The 21,888-nt window shown below is 39.9% G+C and overlaps 1 protein-coding gene and 1 long non-coding RNA gene across 4 annotated transcripts in view; one reads left to right on the plus strand and one right to left on the minus strand.

Moving 5' to 3' along the window:
• The window catches only part of NHERF4 (NHERF family PDZ scaffold protein 4), a 396,171-nt gene that overhangs the window by 326,271 nt on the left and 48,012 nt on the right, over nt 1-21,888 (plus strand). For all 3 annotated transcript variants that reach the window (XM_075190611.1, XM_075190612.1, XM_075190613.1), the window contains one exon: nt 14,750-14,946. In XM_075190611.1, coding sequence (XP_075046712.1) covers nt 14,750-14,946 — 197 coding nt within the window. The remainder of the gene's footprint in view (nt 1-14,749; nt 14,947-21,888) is intronic.
• LOC142107281 (uncharacterized) overlaps nt 1-21,888 on the minus strand; it is a 169,400-nt gene that overhangs the window by 45,389 nt on the left and 102,123 nt on the right. The window lies entirely within an intron of this gene.

The raw sequence follows: 21,888 nt of genomic DNA on the forward strand, positions 1-21,888 counted from the left end.
GATGTGTTGTGTCTAATCACAGTATTAGTTCATAGCAGACACAGCTATCATTATAACTGAAGTATTAGTCTCATACAGATTGGGGTGCTATTATACATGTGTATATAATGTATAGTGTAAAACACTCTCATGTGTTCTAAGGATATCCTGAGTTCTACAGGAAGACTTGGATGGGCTATTAACAAATAGATAATAGCAGAGGTTTGTTATTATTTTATGAAGACACTATGTCCCTCAAAGAATATAAATAATTCCTCCACACACACACACACACACACACACACACACACACACACACATTGATACAGCCGTTTGTATTGACCTTATATGGGTAATGATGTAATCATGTATATATCTGTGACATTGTGATTTCTACATCCTTTGCCCATAAGCATGGGTTATTCAAGGCTTCTTCAAAAAGGGGTAGCGGTAGAGATTTATTATTTCACAAAGGCACTGTGCACATGTAAGGTGTCTATCAATAAAGTTTGTCTAAAGGTGTCCCCTAGTAAAAGAAAATTACTCTGCGGAACAACTTAATTTTGCCATCTGCACATATAAGACATCTGAAGTGCTTATATCGATAATTGTTATACCACAGGGGCGCTGTGTACATAATAAGTGCCTGTCAATAAGGTATGTATATACATATGGGTGTCCACTAATAAATAATCTCTCTGCGGAATAGCCCAGTCATACAGTCTGCATCTGCAGGACAGTCTGAACTGACCACTGAGATTGTTAGAATTATCTGAGAATACACATTATGCCCTAATTATTAAGAGACCTGAGATAGATTCCCGCTTAGCGGTAAAGGCTGTCTGCTATAGTAATAGAAAATATGAACCTTGGTGATAGAACACAGTCTCGCTAACCGGCTCCCTATTTCCGGGTCTGTGACGTCATGCGTCACGTTACCCGACGTACGTTTCGCCAATAGGCTTACTCATGGGGAATTACTCGTCTAGGATAGGACTGCGGTTTTTATAATCCAGGGAACCAATAGTGTTACATTATTAATGAATGACACCTATAGTGGCCAATCGCTTATCAGTTCTTGAGATGAGGTAATGGTATTGTTCTAATGTAATATGAATCTATGCTCTGGAACACAGATTTAATTAATCTAAGATTAATATGTATAGGTAGGTATGATTATCAATGTATATATATTTGCAAACCAATTCTATACTGACTTATTAAACATGTGTATTAAAACAATATTAGTGAAAAAACGTGAATAAATAATGCTATATAAATATAAATTAGATTTGTGAAAGTATATGTATAAAAAATATTTATATATATATAGTGAATTATAAATATTAATTTAGGAAAAAAGGAAAAGTGAGTTACTGTGATGAATAACAAATAATGAATTAACAACAAAAGTGAAGGAGGGGGAATACACCCTAGGTTTCTGAAAACAGAGATAGAAGTGAAGTATACGTGATAACTAATAATAGGGTAAGTATATATTGTTTAATATTTATTTGTTCTTTAATTTGTGTTATTTTCATTTTATTTTATCTTATATTATTTTTATTGTTTATTCTTATCGTTTAATATATATCATCTCTCTTTTTTGCTTTATAATCTACAATCTCATACATATTCTGTTAAGGGATTGTAAATAGGTTGTGTCATTGTTATTTTGACCATTATTGTTCTACATAGATGATTATTAATTTATTTTCTATTTCAGAGATATTTATTACAAATATATCATATGTAAAATAAACATAATATGTTAGGGCTCTGATAGAGCATTGCTTCCAGAATAATCATAAGAATCCATTGTTACATACATCAAATGTAAGATGCAAAAACTGCATATATATACATTTTCAGAGGTCCTACATATAAATAATAAATCCATTTGGAGATAGGATCTATCTGTAAGAACCGGCCTCCCTATGGGTCATTTTTTATTTTTTTAACACTATATTTCAATCTTTCTCACCTCTATATTTTAAATTCGCCGACCTTCTGATATCTGGTTATTTATCTAAATGTTTTTAATATAGATTACTAAAAAAATTTGATTTTAAATTTATGAATTTGTCCACAGGAGTGCCTCATATACTCCTTAAATCCAGATGATATTTATTATCAACTGCAAGTTTTTCTTATGCCTAGATTCGTCTAGTTTTTGAGAGCACCCCCTCATATTATATGTTATATTCGATTACACTTTATTGAGGTTTGTCCTTACCTTTGAGCGGATTGGGCTACCCCTCCTTTCCTTTGACATATTTAATTCTGAGGTCTATCTCAGACTCTCCAATCCAGCTCAGGTACTATATGATATTATTTCAAGTACATATTCACATAGATAAATACCAGATCTCTTATAAATTATTTGCTATTTATAGCATAAATTGTGGAATATTTGGGAAATCCATTTGATTGGACTAAATAAATTATTCATCTAGGAAGAGATTAAATATACCTTCTAATCTCGGATTTATCAATATGACTACTTTCAATCTGCAAGCAGATCTTAACCAAAGATGTGAGAAATGGAAGGATGATTTAGGATCTATATTTCTAGATGTAGGGGATGTATCTAGATGTAGGGGATTATGACATCTGTGATACTGATAATACATGGATGGATGATCTTAATAAACTAAAGACTCTCCTTCAGAAACAATCCAGAACCTGGTGGAATATGACAACTACACAGAATTATTAAAAACAAGCAATTACCCCCAGAGGCCTAAGGCCTAAACTGCACCCCACATATGATCTAGCTACATCAGAGTTACAATCAGAATGGGAGAATACTCCCCCTAAATGCTCAACGGATCTCATGCGAATTACATTAAAACATGATCTTATCATACTAGACTCTTATTCGAAAGAGATAGATGAGTTGAGTTTTAAACTTAAGGATCATGAAACCTCAGAGTCTTTTCAGAAAATATATGAGAAGTATAAGAAAGATCTAGAGATCGCTGAGAAACAAATTGTTGAGAGGAAGAAATCCAAATTCATACGTGACAAAAAAGACTATACCACTGGCAACATCTTCAGATGGAAAAGAACTATCCATCCTAAGGATAAACAAGAGAGAATGAGGAATTATGAATCCTCTGAGATTGAATCCTCAGAAAATGAAGGTGACAACAGATCATACAGTAAGGGAAGGGGATCTCATTGAATCTCCTTATCTCCTTTTTTAGGGGAAGCTTTGAGACCTCTGGGGGCAGGAGGGTCAAGTCAAAGCGAACTAGGAGAAGTAAGCAGAAACCTACGAGAAAGGCAACCAAGAATTTGGAAAGACAACTATTCCACCAACAGGAAACAACGGAGGGGCAGATAGATGGTGTAATACCTTCTCAGCAGGATACAATAAGACAAAATTGTGAAGAACAGTCCCTACAAATAATCAATTTATCTGATTTAATTTTGTCTCCATCACATGTCAAATTATTAAGTAGAGGACTATCTTTTTCTCCCACTACAAATTTTGACCGCTTCTCATGGGAAAGAGATCTGAATCTTTTCACAAGGAAATTGAAACTCACCAAGTTCTTCGACGATAAAGAAATAACAACTCTAAATAATGATACAAATCCAGATAGATCCAGTCAGGATGATTTTAATACTGAATTGGATTCTGGTGATTTAGAAGCTTTAAACACTTTGGAAGAATTAAATTTGGAACAAGGAAATATATTTTCTGATGAACCACAGGGAAGACGGATTTGTCGTAAAAAATCCACATTTTTCCCTAAGGACAATATATGTCCACAAATTAAAACCTTTGAAAATATGGTGTCACAAGAATTAGATCAATTGAGAATCAAACCCAATTACAATAAATTCAACAATCTGACAAAGGACGAGAGGAAGGCGCTCAAAGATATACGCTCATGGGAGGAAGTGGTCATCAAAAGTTCTGATAAAGGGGGCAATATGGTGATTTGGCCCACTAGCATGTACAAAACAGAAATGTACAAACAATTAAAAGATGTTAAATACTATAAACGCCTATTTGGAAATCCAATGGAGGAATTCAAATCATCATATGACAGACTGATTCAGAAAGCTTTTGATGAGGGAGTCATTACTAATACAGAACTTAATTTTCTACGTGTAGACCACCCCAAAGTAGCAACCATATATTTGTTACCCAAAATTCCCAAAAATGCTCAAACGCCGCCAGGAAGACCTATAGTCTCAGGAGTCGGCAGCCTAACTGAGCAGGCTAGCATCTTTGTTGATACCCACCTGAGAGAGTATGTCACGCTATTACCATCATATATAAGAGATATTATGGATATCCTGAAACTATTGGATGGAGTAACCTTGGATGAAAATGTATGGTTGATCACGTGTGACGTGGAATCCTTATATACTAGTATAAGATACAACACTGGTATTAAGGCAGTAGAATTTTTTCTACAAAGTAACAACAATGTAGAATTTGGGGCCTTCATTATAGATCTTTTGAAATTTATTCTGAATAGGAATTTCTTTGTCTTTGAAAACCAATTTTATTTGCAGGTACGGGGCACAGCAATGGGGGCTGCTTGTGCCCCGACCTTTGCGAACCTGTATCTGGGTCAATGGGAGAGGGATGTCGTCTTTCACGAAAATTTGTCACAATATACAGATAATGTAATAGTATGGGTGCGCTATATCGATGACATCCTCATCCTATGGCAGGGAGAAAAATAATTATTTGGGAACTTCATCCAGATTCTGAATACCAACGAGAACAATCTCAGGTTGACATATGAGATGGACAGAAATCAAATCAATTTTCTGGATATTACCATCAAAAAAACAAAGGAGGGTCAAATAGAAATAGATCTTTATAGGAAGAAAACCGCAACCAATAGTGTTCTTCATAATGATAGTTCACATTTTCCATCAGTTATAAAAAATATACCAAAGGGTGAATTTCTCTGGTTAAAACGGAATTGCTCAAATCCAGAGGACTACCAAAAACGTTCAGAAGAACTAAGCACCAGGTTGATACAACGAGGGTACAGCAAAAGATTAATCAAAAAAGCTATTAATATAACTAGATCTACTAACCGAGTAGATTTGATCTACCCCAAGAAGAAAACAGAGCCAGATAGCAAAATTCATTTTGTGGGTGATTTTTGTCAACAATGGAAACAAATTAAAACTATTGTACAACGACACTGGCCTATACTCATGTCCGATGACAAATTGTCTAAAGTATTGGGTGAGAAGGTCAATTTCAGTTGGAGACGAGTACCCAACCTAGGGGATAAACTTGTCCAAAGTCATTTTGATCCAAGAAAACAAATGTTGACTGTGTGAGCCTCTCACAGAAGGCGTGCTCAGTAATGGTTAAAACTACTGAAATACATGATAGATATGGACAAAAACACACAATTAATAGCTTCATCAACTGCAATACGAAAGGAGTTATTTACGTATTGAGGTGTACCTGCAGTAAAATCTATGTAGGTATGACGAGTCGTCCCCTAAAACAACGAATTTTAGAACACTTAGGAAACATTAGGAATGCTCCCATGGATAAACAACGTTTGAAACCACTTACTTCTGTAGCACGCCATTTCTTACAAATCCATGGAGGAAAATCCGATGAATTAAGTGTATTTGGGATAGAGAAGATCTCCATGGGGGTAAGACGAGGCGATATCATGAAAGTATTGCTTCAAAAAGAAAGCAGGTGGATCTTTCTACTCCATTCTTTGATGCCACATGGCTTGAATGAAAATATCAACTATTCTAGTTTTTTATAAGCCTTTTTGTATCCACAATACTTAGGAATACATATATTATGCACATATACATATTGACTTAAGATAAGATAAGATCAAATCTCAATTAATTATAATGTATCGAACCATCTATTTGATATGTATTTTGTAGTTTTGTGGTCTTATACGTTTGGAGAAAATTCACATAATTATGGTTTTAATATTCGGAAGAAGGGACACCATCATATAATATGGTCAACATATGGATATACAAGATAGCAATACTATTGTTCCTGTTATTTTGTTTTAATTGTTCTGACATACAGAATTATATATATATATATATATATATATATATATATATATATATATATATATATATAAAATCTTTTCAGTTCCAGTTTTTGCATCTTACATTTGATGTATGTAACAATGGATTCTTATGATTATTCTGGAAGCAATGCTCTATCAGAGCCCTAACATATTATGTTTATTTTACATATGATATATTTGTAATAAATATCTCTGAAATAGAAAATAAATTAATAATCATCTATGTAGAACAATAATGGTCAAAATAACAATGACACAACCTATTTACAATCCCTTTACAGAATATGTATGAGATTGTAGATTATAAAGCAAAAAAGAGAGATGATATATATTAAACGATAAGAATAAACAATAAAAATAATATAAGATAAAATGAAAATAACACAAATTAAAGAACAAATAAATATTAAACAATATATACTTACCCTATTATTAGTTATCACGTATACTTCACTTCTATCTCTGTTTTCAGAAACCTAGGGTGTATTCCCCCTCCTTCACTTTTGTTGTTCATTCATTAATTATTTGTTATTCATCACAGTAACTCACTTTTCCTTTTTTCCTAAATTAATATTTATAATTCACTATATATATATAAATATTTTTTATACATATACTTTCACAAATCTAATTTATATTTATATAGCATTATTTATTCACGTTTTTTCACTAATATTGTTTTAATACACATGTTTAATAAGTCAGTATAGAATTGGTTTGCAAATATATATACATTGATAATCATACCTACCTATACATATTAATCTTAGATTAATTAAATCTGTGTTCCAGAGCATAGATTCATATTACATTAGAACAATACCATTACCTCATCTCAAGAACTGATAAGCGATTGGCCACTATAGGTGTCATTCATTAATAATGTAACACTATTGGTTCCCTGGATTATAAAAACCTCAGTCCTATCCTAGACGAGTAATTCCCCATGAGTAAGCCTATTGGCGAAACGTACGTCGGGTAACGTGACGCATGACGTCACAGACCCGGAAATAGGGAGCCGGTTAGCGGGACTGTGTTCTATCACCAAGGTTCATATTTTCTATTACTATAGCAGACAGCCTTTACCGCTAAGCGGGAATCTATCTCAGGTCTCTTAATAATTGGGGCATAATGTGTATTCTCAGATAATTCTAACAATCTCAGTGGTCAGTTCAGACTGTCTTACAGGTGCAGACTGTATGACTGAGCTATTCCGCAGAAAGATTATTTATTAGTGGACACCCATATATATATACATACCTTATTGACAGGCACTTATTATGTACACAGCGCCCCTGTGGTATAACAATTATCGATATAAGCACTTCAGATGTCTTATATGTGCAGATGGCAAAATTAAGTTGTTCCGCAAAGTAATTTTCTTTTACTAAGGGACACCTTTAGACAAACTTTATTGATAGACACCTTACATGTGCACAGTGCCTTTGTGAAATAATAAATCTCTACCGCTATCCCTTTTTGAAGAAGCCTTGAATAACCCATGCTTATGGGCAAAGGATGTAGAAATCACAATGTCACAGATATATACATGATTACATCATTATCCATATAAGGTCAATACCAACGGCTGTATCAATGTGTGTGTGTGGAGGAATTATTCATATTCTTTGAGGGACATAGTGTCTTCATAAAATAATAACAAACCTCTGCTATTATCTATTTGTTAATAGCCCATCCAAGTCTTCCTGTAGAACTCAGGATATCCTTAGAACACATGAGAGTGTTTTACACTATACATTATATAGACATGTATAATAGCACCCCAATCTGTATGAGACTAATACTTCAGTTATAATGATAGCTGTGTCTGCTATGAACTAATACTGTGATTAGACACAACACATCAATTTACAGAGGTCCTACGTATAAATAAAAAAATCCATTTGGAGATTGGACCAATCTGTATGTATTAAATTGATTAGATACAATATATCAATTTTCAGAGGTCCTACATATTAATAATAAATCCATTTGGAGATAGGATCTATCTGTAAGAACCGGCCTCCCTATGGGTCATTTTTTATTTCTTTAACACTATATTTCAATCTTTCTCACCTCTATATTTTAAATTCACCGAACTTCTGATATCTGGTTATTTATCTAAATGTTTTTAATATAGATTACTAATAAAATTTGATTTTATATTTATGAATTTGTGGACATGAGTGCCTCATATACTACTTAAATCCAGATGATATTTATTATCAACTGCAAGTTTTTCTTATGCATTACCAAGTTGTCAGCTCTAGTCTGCATTACCAAGTTGTCAGCTCTAGTCTGCATTACCAAGTTGTCAGCTCTAGTCTGCATTACCAAGTTGTCAGCTCTAGTCTGCATTACCAAGTTGTCAGCTCCAGTCTGCATTACCAAATTGTCAGCTCCAGTCTGCATTACCAAGTTGTCAGCTCCAGTCTGCATTACCAAGTTCTCAGCTCCTGTCGGCATTACCAAGTTCTGTGAGTTCAGGTCTCTCATCAGGACTGGACTTCCTTTGTGAGACATACCCGTGGTTGCAGTGCACCGCTATTTCAAGATCTGCTATTGTTGCTCTCTCTACACCTGCTGCGCTGAATACCATCTAACGGATTTGTTAAGTCTTCTATAATGTTGTTCCCATTGAACTGTTGCTCTGTCTTTTCATTTCTGTATATCTGTGCCACAATCCGTGGTGGACTGTTATTTGTGTTTCTTAATAAAGCCACTTTAACCACTTACGCTCTCTCCGTGGTCATACCTGGGAAATCCTGACAGAAAACTGCTAAAACACTCGAAGAATGCACAAGACACCGAACAACCCATAGGCAAACATATATCCACATAATAGCCATCCGACAAGCGAAATCCCATGTATCTAAAGGAAGATGGATGCAAAGGCAGCAGTCTGAACGCTGACTCAATATCAAGTTTTGCTAACAACGCACCAGCCCCGCAAAGTTTCACTATCAACAAGGCATCCTCAAAAGACTGATGCACGACAGAACATTCAGACTCTGCGATAGCATCATTCAAAGACCTGCCACACAGGTGAGACAAATGCTGGATCAGCCGAAATTTACCCACTTCCTTCTTCAGCACCACACTCACCGGGGAAATCACCAAACCCTGAATAGGAGGGACAGAAAAGGGACCACCCATTCTTCCCAACAACACCTTCTTACGCACCTTCTCTTGCACAATCAATGGCAACTCCAGCCATTTACCTAGCTCCAACAACACAATAGGCGAAAAAGCCTTAGCACCAGCGGGGGGTCTATCAGTGGGAGCCGGATCGCTCCTCCTAGGTCATTCTCTACTGGAATGCCCCCCTCCACACACGGCACAGGCATGCTTAAACCTACAGGCCGCACCTCAGTTACAATGACCTCCGTTGTATGCAAAACATTTCCCTCAAAAGAGCTGACCATATTTTATCGGGCGTTGTCTCTGCTTAATCACACTCACATCACTCCGTCCCGATCTAGGCTGAGTCACCTCTAGCCACACCTCTACTTCCTTACATCACCAAATCCATCACCAGCAAACCATTTTGCTTTCTACAAAATGCCTCATCATATTGCCTCCACATGATGTCTCTAGACCGGGCATACATCCCCTGGATCAAGTATATGTACTTGTTGACTTTCATGTGCTCCTCCGGCCTGCTCTCCAGGTAACAAGCAGCAAAAACCAGGAAGCCCTCCAACCAGTTTGAAAAATTTCTATATGCCTCCTCACCCACGCCAGAGCGTGACCTTGCTGCTGCCAAAGCATCCTTAGATTTATTAGTGATGGCAAACATATCCACAAAATGTCCCGTGCGTATCTTGCCACGCACCCTGCCTCTAATGTCCCGCAGGACAGCTGTATTGGTTCAGCGCACCACATCATCTCCCATTATCCTGCTTCCTTTATTGGAGCCGACACCTTCCAACCCTGCCTTACGGCGGGTACCACCCAACTTCCTCTCCAGGAGCTTCATTAATCTCGTGTCTGAACTCCCGGACTGGGCCAGAACCTCACTCCCAGAGGTAGAAGAGCTTGAATCAGAGCTAAAACCAGACACCCTACTGGCATGCTCACCAACTGATACACGACCACCACCGTCCACATGTGATGATGGCCCCGCCATGGCCGTAGATGCGGCTTCCGCATAATAAGCGCACCTGGACCCACGACCTGATGACCTATCCCGGCCGAACCTGCAGATGGGGAAACAGAAAAAGAGTTCCCCGGACCAGGAGCTGCAGTCCTTGCAACCACCGGCAGTGCCAAATTATGATCTAACAAGCCATGATCAGCCATCGCCACCGGACCTGCTCGCTGACTCGGGTTAACTAAATTTGAGGCAACCGTGCAGGGAATGACTGGAGGACCTGCCAGGGAGGACACATGACCATGCCCCGAACCTGAACCACCAGTCACCATCTGCACGTCGCGAATACCCAACAGCACTGAAGGTGTTAAAGCAGATACCTGTGAACCCTCAGACCCTGCCACAACCGAAGAAAGCGAAACTGTGGAAGAAGCACTTGTGGGGTAAACTGAGATTACTGGGATAGCCAGGAACATAAAAGTAGGGATCATAAGCAGAAGGGGGGGATAGCAAGGAGGAAGACCAAAAGGTGGGCACGAAATTGTGTAAGGAAAAGGAGGGAGGACCTGGTTATGGGGGACCCAGCCGGAACTAATGCTCTAACATGGAAAGGAGGGCTGAGAGAAGGGCGGGAAAGATGTATGACTAGGATTCTGACCCGCGGACCAATGAGGAATATAACCAGGAAAAGGGGGGCAGGATAAGACTGGATTACCTGATGCAACATTGGTGGCGTACCCATCGGCTGAGCCACCGCCCATAGCCGTGGGAGATAAAGAGGAGGAAAGGGGAATAGAATAAAGGGGAAGGGGTGGGGGAAAAGAAGGAAAAAGAGAGGGAGGGACTAAATATGTACCAGAAGTTCCGGGGAGGGGGGGGGGAGAAAAATGTTGCTGCAGGTGAAAGGGGATAAAAATGGATAGGGAAGAGCTGGGAATAATAGGGAAAAGCTGGGAGGTAACAGCACTACATGGATCCAGGGAAACAAAGCTGGGGAGGGAACCTGCCACCATGCCCTGTGCGCCCAACTCAGGCAAAGGCTGGGAAACCTGAGAAGACAAAGGGAGGGTGGAAAGGGGCAGAGAGGTGATCGTGGAGGGACCATGCCGTCCTATATTTACAGCTTCTCCCCACCAACCACGTGGACAGACTGGCGTTTGGGGGGGGTACTAAAAGCCCCAGGATCATTGGTTGTTGGGGTGGCCGAGTCTAACATATCCGTGGCCACAATGGAATGCGACCGCGCATGCGCAGCTGGACGCGCCCGCGCCTGTGTGCGCGCACCCCGCTTCGCTCGTGCAGACACTTTTTTCACCGCCGAAGCTGCGGGTGATCCCTTCGCTGCCAGGGGGCAGAGGACTCACCCAGAGACGAGTCCTGGACTCGTCGCTTGGAAATGGCTGGGAGGATGTGAAGCCTCTAGGAGGCGGTGGGTGGGGACGTGAGCCCTCTTGGTCTGGAGCATTTTAAACAGGAAGGAGGGGGGATGTATGCTAGAGAAGGGGGGAGGGAAAGTGGAAAAGGATAAAGTAAGAGGAGAACAGAAGGAAAAACGGAGGATAAGATGAAAGAGAAGGGGCAAAGGAGAGACACACAGAGAAAAGAAACAGGCAGGAAATACAATAAACAGAAGCAAAAAACGTTTGCACAATATATACTCACCAAATCAGCAGAGCAGGCTATACTCACCAGAAACTCTCCAGAAGGCAAGAGGAAGTTAACTGCTCTTCCTATACCTTATAATCCTTCCCAGATATAAGCCTTCCCCCTTCATCCCCTCTGATTGGCTGACTCACTTCCCACTACACCCAGCTAAATTAACTCTTGCTATACCCAATACTTTTCACCTACATGCACCCTCAGCGTTTATGTCACTTGGGGCTAATTCCAGCCCTCTGTTATCCTTCTCCTGCACAGGTGAAGAATCCCGTCAGGAATTTAGGTTGAAAAGCTTATTGTTTATACTATGAAAGCTTATTGTTTATACTAACCGGTGGATAGTCTATTAAATATTCAACTATCTGCACACAAATGACAGCTGTTTAACACACATTATTTCAAATGGAAAGTCTTAATTATCGATCCTTCACATTTATATAGCAACATGCAAGTAGTCCTCAATAAGCTGTATAAAATAAGGTACAATCAAAACAGCTTGCATGATGTTCCTATTTACACAAAAAATGCAGATTTCTCATATAGTAATAACTTAATTCAAACTATATAAAACAATAGATCTCTAACTTACATACATTTTATCTCTCATCATAATAACATTAACCTTCCTCATAAATTGAGAGTAGAATATCTTAATGTATAATTCCATATAATACTGTATGTAGTTCACTATATATTTAAACAGTCTTTATAAATACATATATGTCTGGTATGATAAAGGGTTCTATAAAATCACCTTAATATTCTCTCCTGCTTGTTGAAACGTTAAAAGGAGATAGTACAGCATACTTAATAAGACTAAGGGATATATTTATTAAACTGCGAGTTTGAAAAAATAAAGATATTGCCTATAGCAACCAATCAGATTCTAGCTATCATTTATTTAGTACATTCTACAAAATGATAGCTAGAATCTGATTGTTTGTTATAGGCAACACCTAAACTTTTTCAAACCCAGAATTTAGTAAATATACACCTAAATCTATCACTATAGCTTCTACATATTTTGCGTGTGAATATTAGATATGAACAAAATAACACTGTCCACACTTTATCGCTTGTTCTCACACATGTCTATAAATTATAGAATTTATAGATCTGTGGTATAAATTCAAAATTAGCCATTATATCTTATTCTTTATACCATCCAGTGAGTATCTACTTAATGTTTGCCTGGCTTAGATGACAGCTGTTTTAAATACATCAAATTCTATGTATTTAAAAAGGAGATCTTACATGATACCCTTATATGTTTGGACTGCTAGGCATACTTGCCAACTCTCCCAGAATGCCTGGGAGACTCCCGAATTCCGGGTAGGTCTCCCGTACTTTCAGGGAGAGCTGGCAATTCTCCCGCATCTGCCCATTTCTTAGTGAAGTGTGCAGATCTATGATGCGATTCTCTGGGAATCGCATCATTTTGGCCCGCCCCCATGTTAAAATGACACGTTTGCGTCATATCTTCACAGGGGGCGGGGTCAAAATTACGCGATTCGCAAAGCCCTGCCCCCTCACGTCCACCTCTACTCCAAGACTCCCGGAGCCCAGTCTTTAAAGGTTGACAACTATGTTGTTAGGAGGAAAGCAGAGTACTCAGAGGAAACCCACACAAACACAGGTTGCACATACAAACTCTAGAGAGATAGGGCCATTGTAGGAATTGAACTCATGACCCCAGCACTGTGGCAGCAATATTAAACACTGTGCCTCCATGCTGCTTTGTTGACATTTCCCTATTTGGACTACCTTTTTTTAAATAATTTGCATTGCTGCCAACCACAACATATAAGCTTTTTTTTTTTTTAATGGGCTGAGAAACAGCACTTTAAGTAGTCCAAACTCCAAAGCGCTAAGGTAGAACAAGCATACAGGGTAGGGTCGTGTAGGTGTAGTAAATATACAGGGATTGTATAGTTGCTAAGGTACAGATAGTTTTTATTGCAGACTGGAGAAATTATATGTTCACATCCATTCCTACTGTTTACATTTGTTATTTAGACTGCATATTACACTATACATACTTACTACACCTATACGGCATTAACCTGTATCTTTTTTCTACCTTAGCGCTTTGGAATTCCAATTACTTAGTCTGTATTCCTTGGAGGAAAAGGGATTTCCTCTGTCTGTCTCCTTTTGGCTGCTCGTTGCACTCCATTCCACTCATAAGGAGTGCAGATAACGAAACCTATTTCCACTGGGAAATGGCATTTACCTGCAAAGACCTAGAGAGGAAAATGTTAAATATTTATCTCTGCACATATAGTACACAAGAAATTTCTTAACTGTTGGAAGTTGACTGTATAACATTAAGAGATGTGTGTTGTTTGAATCCCACCGCCAGATTCATTCTCTCTTTGTCTCCCTGTGTATATCAATAAATAACCTAGAAACAGCTTGATTAGACTTGTCTCTGAGGTTTGGAGACGCTAATTCTCCTATCAATGTTTGTAAATATGCTTTAGTACTAGAAGGCCTTGGAGAAAGGGTACATTCCATGAAGCTTGAAAGCTGTAAACATTTTCATTTCTTGCAATTTCATTAAAGCTATAGCATTTAAGTACAACCATGGCTGCTAGACTCCATTTGTAATCCAGACTGAAAATTCAAACAATTCTATAACAGGACTTTATGTTGCACATATGCATGTGCGTATCCTGCACTATTTTCTGTCAGCCTACATTCGGCAAGTAATGTATAGCCAGAGCATACATACATCCAGATTGAAATGGAGACATATATTGAGATCTGCTGCTATTTGAATACAGGTGTACATGCGTGCAAGTTCCATGCAAATTTTTTTAAATGCAAGTTAATTCACATTGCGCTCGAAGATGAATCAGGCCCGATATGTGCAAATGTCTAATTTTGGACTAGAATATAACACATATATGTTTTCACTGTGTACCTGTATGTTTTCTTTACACTAAACCAGGACAGTTCCTGCGCGAGTTGGATCCAGGATTGCCAGCAGAAGTTTCTGGAATGCGTGAGGGGGATCGTCTGTTAGGAGTGAATGGACAGAGTGTGAAGGGACTGGAGCATGAGGACATTGTCAGTCTTATTCAGGAAAGTGGAAAACAAGTAACTCTACTTGTCATCAGTAATGAGGGAGACAGATTCTACAGTGAGGTAAAAAATTAATACACAAAACATAAAAGAGGAGGCATGGCTCCCAAAATGTCAATGGCAAAAGGACAATTAAGACCAAAGGGGTATTTACTAAGGGGTAAACTGCCATACATCCAATGCAGGTCTCAGATCCAAACCACTGGATTTATCATCCACTCAAGCCACATTTGGCAATTTGTAAACCCTTAAACCGCATGGTAAATCCATTTGTGAACCATCTGCTAGCTAAGTTTACTGTGCCCAGTTTGACAGGTTGGACAGATGCCACCCCACCCAGCGGCGCACGGAGGATTGTCGGGGGGGGGTTTCCCCCCGCCGACCCAAAAAAAAAAAACAGAGAGAGAGCTTCTGCGCATACGCAGCAGCTCCGTTTCGCCAGCGCTGTCCTATACAGCAGCCGCGGCGCTGTCTAAGGAGCATCTGTGGCGGTGCTGTATAGGACAGTGGCCACTTAGTTAGCGCAGGGGGGGTTTCTAGAGACTCAGAAACCCCCCCTGCGTGCGCCACTGCCACCAGTCTAACTTGTACAATCACTTTTAAAATAAATAAATAAAAATTACCCATTCCTTACATTCCCTAATAAGCCAAGTCAGCATCAAGAACAGTCCTATAGGACCCCATCTATTGGGTGCCAGGGTTAAATTGTCAAAATATAGCGCAACCTATTGTGATAGTAGTAATTGATGCCTGCAATAATTATATATTTTGTGCCCCATTATAGATTATTAATTTGTGCTGTCGGAAATATTGTAATATTTACTGTCCTTAATCTTTCTTTTGTTCTTGCCATGTAAAATGAATCAAACTGTCGTGATCTCGGCTAGTTTAATTGCCGGACAGCTGTTCAGGAGCGGTCTCTAACCCTGCTCAGCCAATCTGTCACACGCTGCTTCCCCACGGCTGCCACTATCATTCATTCCTCATTCCCTGCTTGTTCCCTGGCTGTCAGGCCAGCAATCAACTCTGCACATCTGAAAAAACAGGAGACTATATATGCTACAACCATGTAGAGGTACCTAATTAAAAACCAATTTGGATCTAAATGTCTCTCTGCTGTCGCAACACCTATATGAGGTTGCCAATCTCTTAAATATACATATGCAGAAAAATCAGATAAATAGGGTGCGCCACGAAGATTTATAATAAGATAATCTTAAAAAATATAATACAAAAAAATATAACTCAGGGTGGCACACCTTATAAATATATCACATTTATTAATAGATCAAGTTCCTACCATATGTATGTACAATTGAACTGATGAAATTAAAATAAAACAAGGTGTACCACATCTCTAAATTTTGTATAATAAAGTGTCTGGCCAGTACACTATAAAAATTGAAAGTAAAAAATGAATAAAAAATAAAAACTGATGTAACACATGTGTTATATGAAAAACAAATCCAATATGATTGACCTGAAAAAATAAATAAATAAATAAATATAAATATATATATATATATATATATATATATATATATATATATATATATATACACACACTGAAGTGATCTCACCCACTGATTATTTTCCTCTGTAGACGTAGAATATTTTCTCTCGTAGATGATTTTACTGTGATGCGGGTATAACCAAAATGAGGCAATGGAAGTCTCCAACTCCACTTTACCCAATATAGGGATGATATATGTGGGTCTCTTTGAAGATTTTTCTCTGTGTAGCCAGAGCGCTCCGTCGTCTGTGTTCCGCTGTGTTCATGAGAAAAGGACGATAATAATAAGTTTCTCAACTGTCTCTTTCCAAACGAGTCAATTGACAAAATAGGGCATGATCTTCTAGAAATTAGAGCCGGATAACATAGAGAATGCTCCGATGTACGCACTCATCGGCATCAGGATCTAATATGAATGGTTTGATAGACAGGTGCCTGGCTGCTGTTAAGCAGCTCCAAATGGTGCAAAGTCATGATACTAACAAGTTTCGTTAGCTTGTAGCTAACTTTTTCAAAGATGTTCAATGGACACTTTTTCTGATCTTTTTAGAGTCCTGAAATTTTCTTAATTGGCTGATATTTTTCTCATTAACTCAAACCAGGTGGTCTCTATTTCATTGGTATGCCAATATTGTCCCTCTATATATATATATATATATATATATATATATATATATATATATATATCAGTTAGAAAGCTCTGCACATGCACAGGTAATCATCTCATCTGTGTTCACCTCTCCCACTCATCCATTCATTACCTCTCATTTATAAGGCTCCTCCCAGCACCTCTCAGTGCTGTTTCTTCTCGTCAGTCTCCTGGCCTGGAAGCAGCTCATGCACTCTGCTGCTGCAATCACCTTTTACCTGCTCCACTCGTTAGTGGTAACTACTGCAGATCATCGCTAACATCTCTCCAAGTGTATTGCTGCAACTCACCTATTGCCTGCTCCACTTGTTAGTGGTAACTACTGCAGATCATCGCTACCATCTCTCCAAGTGTATTGCTGCAAATCACCTATTACCTGCTCCACTCGTTAGTGCTAACTACTGCAGATCATCGCTACCATCTCTCCAAGTGTATTGCTGCAACTCACCTATTACCTGCTCCACTCGTTAGTGGTCACTTCTGCAGATCTCTCCAAGTGTGTTGCTGTAAATCACCTACTATCGCTCTGTGGAATATCACTGAGCATCACTCAGTAATCCTACTCATTTGTGACTATCTAGTGCCTACATTCTTCTCTTTACCAGGTTCTCTATCACCGCTCACTGGGAACTCCCCTAGAGGGCCGCGACCTGCAGGGTGGAAGCTGCCAAGCCCAAATTCCTTTGCGGGAACCTCTGGTGAAAACCTTCCACTCTGTTAGATTCCACGCCTCGGAGTGAAGTACCATCAATCCCAGGCAGAACAGAAGGATCCCATTCATCCTAGTGAATCCTGACAGTAAGAACCAGCCATGACGGATCCCGATAGAGAACCTTCAGCTAAAGATCTACTCCAACATCTCGTTGGAAGGTTAGAACGGCAAGATACTATACAACTGCAAGTATTACAATGTTTGCAATCTCTGGCCACCCGCTTGGACGCTCTTCAAGTAACTTCTTCACTTCCAGCCGCAGTTCAAGTTCTGACTCAGCCTCTTGTATTTGAGACATCTACTTCCTGCACATTATGGCTCCCCACTGCTTCTAAATTTGATGGGGACCCCAAGTTCTGTAGGGGATTTTTGAACCAATGTTCAATTCAATTTGAGCTCCTTCCGCAGAACTTTCCTACCTCTAGTTCCAAAGTCGCCTACATCATATCCCTGTTATCTAGACAAGCGTTGGCCTATGTTTTCCCTCTCTGAGAACAGAACGCTTACCTCCTCAATGACTCCTCTGCCTTTATCATGACTTTTCGGAAGATCTTTGATGAACACTTTCAGATAAAGTGAAGGATGCCCTATCCTCCCAGGAATTACCTGCTACTCTTGATTAGTTAATTTCTCTGTGTAACAGGGTGGACCTATGGTTCAAGAAAGATCTTCTGAGAAAGAGTTTTCCAGACGTCCACCTCTCCGACTGGCGCCTCAGTGTCTATCTCCCACTTCTTCCAATGAACCCATGCAGTTGGGCCACTCTCGTCTAACCCTGAAAGAGAGAGAAAGGAGAATTAAGAATAAATTATGTATTTATTGCGGAGACCCTGGACACCTAAACGATCGGGAAACGACAGACCTTAGCTCACTCAGGGGAGGTCAGGCTAAGGACATTTAGCTTCTCTCCAGATTTTTCTTTTAACCAAACATGCTCCTTTGGTCCTCTGGATCTGTTCAGTCCTGTGCTCTACTAGACTCTGGTGTTGCCGGGAATTTCATTTCATTGTCCTTAGCGAAACAACTGGCTCTGCCTTTCGTGCCTCTGAAGAAACCAATTGTCATTACCGGTATTGGTAAATTGCCGTATTCACCACTGTACCAATGTACTCTCCCTACAGATAGGGGCCTTACATCGGGAAAAAATTATTTTATCATCCTTCCCTTGCCTGCGAGTCCTATTGTTCTAGGCCTACCTTGGCTTCACCTGCATTCACTGCACTTGGACTGGCTTTCCTCTCAAATTCTGGCTTGGGGAACAGCCTGCTCAGGAAGATGCCTTACCCAAGTAAAACCGCTGAGGACTCTCCATACCGTAATGGACCCTACTACCTCCATGCTTCCATCCCAATATTCGTAGTTTGCAGATGTAATAAAACATATGCTGAACAACTACCTCCTCATCGGGCATGGGTTTGCCCTATCGATTTATTACCTGGGAAAATTCCTCCTAGAGGCAGAGTCTACCCTCTTTCCTTGCCTGAAACAAAGGCCACCACCTTATACATCAAGGAGAATTTACAACGGGGATTTATTAGGCCCTCCACTTCTCCAGCTGGAGCCGGTTTCTTCTTTGTGAAGAAAATAGATGGTACCATGTGCCCTTGCATTGACTACAGAGGCCTAAATTCCATTACCATCAAAAACCGATATCCACTAATAACCAAGCTATTTGATCATATCAAAAGTGCTCAAATTTTCACCAAATTGGACCTTTGTGGGGCCTATAACCTCATCAGGATATGATCCGGGGACGAGTGGAAGACTGTGTTCAACACATGGGATGGCCTTTACGAATACCTAGTGATGCCTTTCGGACTGTAATGCTCCAGCAGTGTTTCAGAGCTATGTCAATGAGATCTCCCGCAATCTATTGTATTCCTTCGTGGTGGTGTAACTTGGTGATATCTTAATCTTCTCAAGGGATCTCCAGTCTCATCGCCTGCATGTTGCCGAAGTCCTCTCTCGACTTCCTAAGAACCAGTTATATTGCAAACTTGAGAAATGTTCTTTTGAAGCTCCCAGGCTACCCTTTCTGGGGTACATTGTCTCTGGATCAGGACTTCAGATAGATCCTGAGAAGGTTCGGGCTATCCTGGAATGGCCTCATCCTAACACCCTCAAGACCATACAGCGATTTCCTGGATTTGCCAACTTCTACAGGCGCTTTATCTCGGGATATTCTACCATCGTGGCCCCTTTATTTGCTCTCACTAGGAAAGGAGCCGAAATCCATCAGTGGTCACCAGAGGCTGTCGAGGCCTTCTCCTTACTAAAGGAAGCATTTTCCTCTGCTCCTATCCTAAAACAACCTGATCTGTCCCTCCCTTTTCTTCTTGAAGTTGATGCTTCTACGATTGGAGTTGGAACAGCTCTGTCTCAGACATCCAGTCAAGGCAAATGTCATCCTTGTGCTTTCTATTCTCGGAAATTTCTACCTGCTGAGAGGAACTATACTATAGGTGACAAGAAGCTGTTAGCGCCATTCACATAAGGCTAATTTAATAGCTATCTTCTGGAGGGGGCTCGTCACCCGGTCACAGTATTCACAGATCATAAAAACCTTCTCTATCTCCAGTCTGCTCAGTGCCTAAATCCCCGTCAAGCACGGTGGTCATTCTTCTCACGTTTCGATCTTCATGTGACCTTTAAACCAGGGCTTAAAAATAAAAAAGCTGATGCCTTGTCTCGAGCCTTTGAGAATGCTGAACCTGAGGATTTCCTTAAACATCCCATCTTGGACCCTAAATGACTCCAAGCACGCTGTCTTCTCCTCCTCGGGGGAAAACCTTTGCCCCTCCCTATTTGCGGTAATGACTTCTCACATGGTTCCATGCTTCACGTTTTTCTGGACATCTAGGGACTTGTAAGACCTGTGAATTGATTTCTCGCCAGTACTAGTGGCCTAAATACCAGTCCAAAATGAAAGAATTTGTAGCCGCTTGCATTGTGTGTGCCCAACACAAATCTCCTAGTCAGCCTCCACAGGGTCTTCTCTTCCGTTGCCCACTAAACCATGGACTCATTTATCCATGGATTTCATCACGGACGTACCCACTAGCAAAAAATATAGCACCATCTGGGTGATTGTAGACCGATTTTCTACGATGGCACATTTGGTCACTTTGGTTGGCTTACCCTCTTCAGCAGTATTGGCACAACACTTTGTTAAATAAATCTTTTGCTTACATGGCTGCCCCATGGAGATCGTCTCTGACCGCAGAGTCCAATTTCTATCAATAATTCAGGAGATCTTTGTGTCATCTCCTGGGCATCCGCCTAAAATTTTCCTCCTCTTACCATCCTCAAACCAACGGCCAAGCCGAGAGGGTTAATCAAGATCTGGAAACATTTCTCAGGATCCTTCTCCTCTGCTAATCAGGACAATTGGGTTGATATGTTGCCATAGGCTGAATTTGTTCACAATAATGCCTATCATGAATCCACCTCTGCCAATCCGTTCTTTATTGTATATGGAGAAAACCCTCTCATTCCAGAATTCTCAGCCCTACCACCCACCCAGGTCCCTGCAGTTAACGATCTACGTAAGGACTTCCTTTCTACACGGTCTTAGAAGTAAAGGGCGTTAAAAAAATCTTCTACTCGCTACAAGCTTTTTGCTGACAAGAAGCGCAGAGCTGTTTCTCCCCTGAAAGTTGGAGACAGAGTATGGCTTTCTACCAAGAACATTTGGCTTTAAGTACCATGTATGAAATATGCTCCCCGGTACATTGGTTTGTACAAGATTTCTCGGGTAATCACCCCCGTTTGTTTCAAGCTTCAGCTACCCTCTACCCTTCGCATTTCTAATGCTTTCCACATTTCTCTATTAAGACCTCTCATCATCAATCGCTTCTCATCTCATGTGACTATGTCTCGCCCACCCGAGCTTCAGCAATCTGCTGATTTCGAGTTCAAACAGATTCTGGACTCCAAGAAGTGTAAGGGCAGTATCAAATACCTTGTGGACTGGAAGGGCTTCGGTCCTGAGGAGCGTTCTTGGGTGCGTTCCTCTGACGTCAAAGCACCATTATTATTGAAGAAATATAATTCTAAATTTCCCAAGAAATCTGGTCCTAGGTGTTCAATGACCACCTTTAAAGGGGGAGGTACTGTCACACGCCGCTCACC

This window comes from Mixophyes fleayi, chromosome 11, assembly GCF_038048845.1.
Source record: "Mixophyes fleayi isolate aMixFle1 chromosome 11, aMixFle1.hap1, whole genome shotgun sequence".
Classification (NCBI taxonomy): Eukaryota; Metazoa; Chordata; class Amphibia; order Anura; family Limnodynastidae; genus Mixophyes; species Mixophyes fleayi.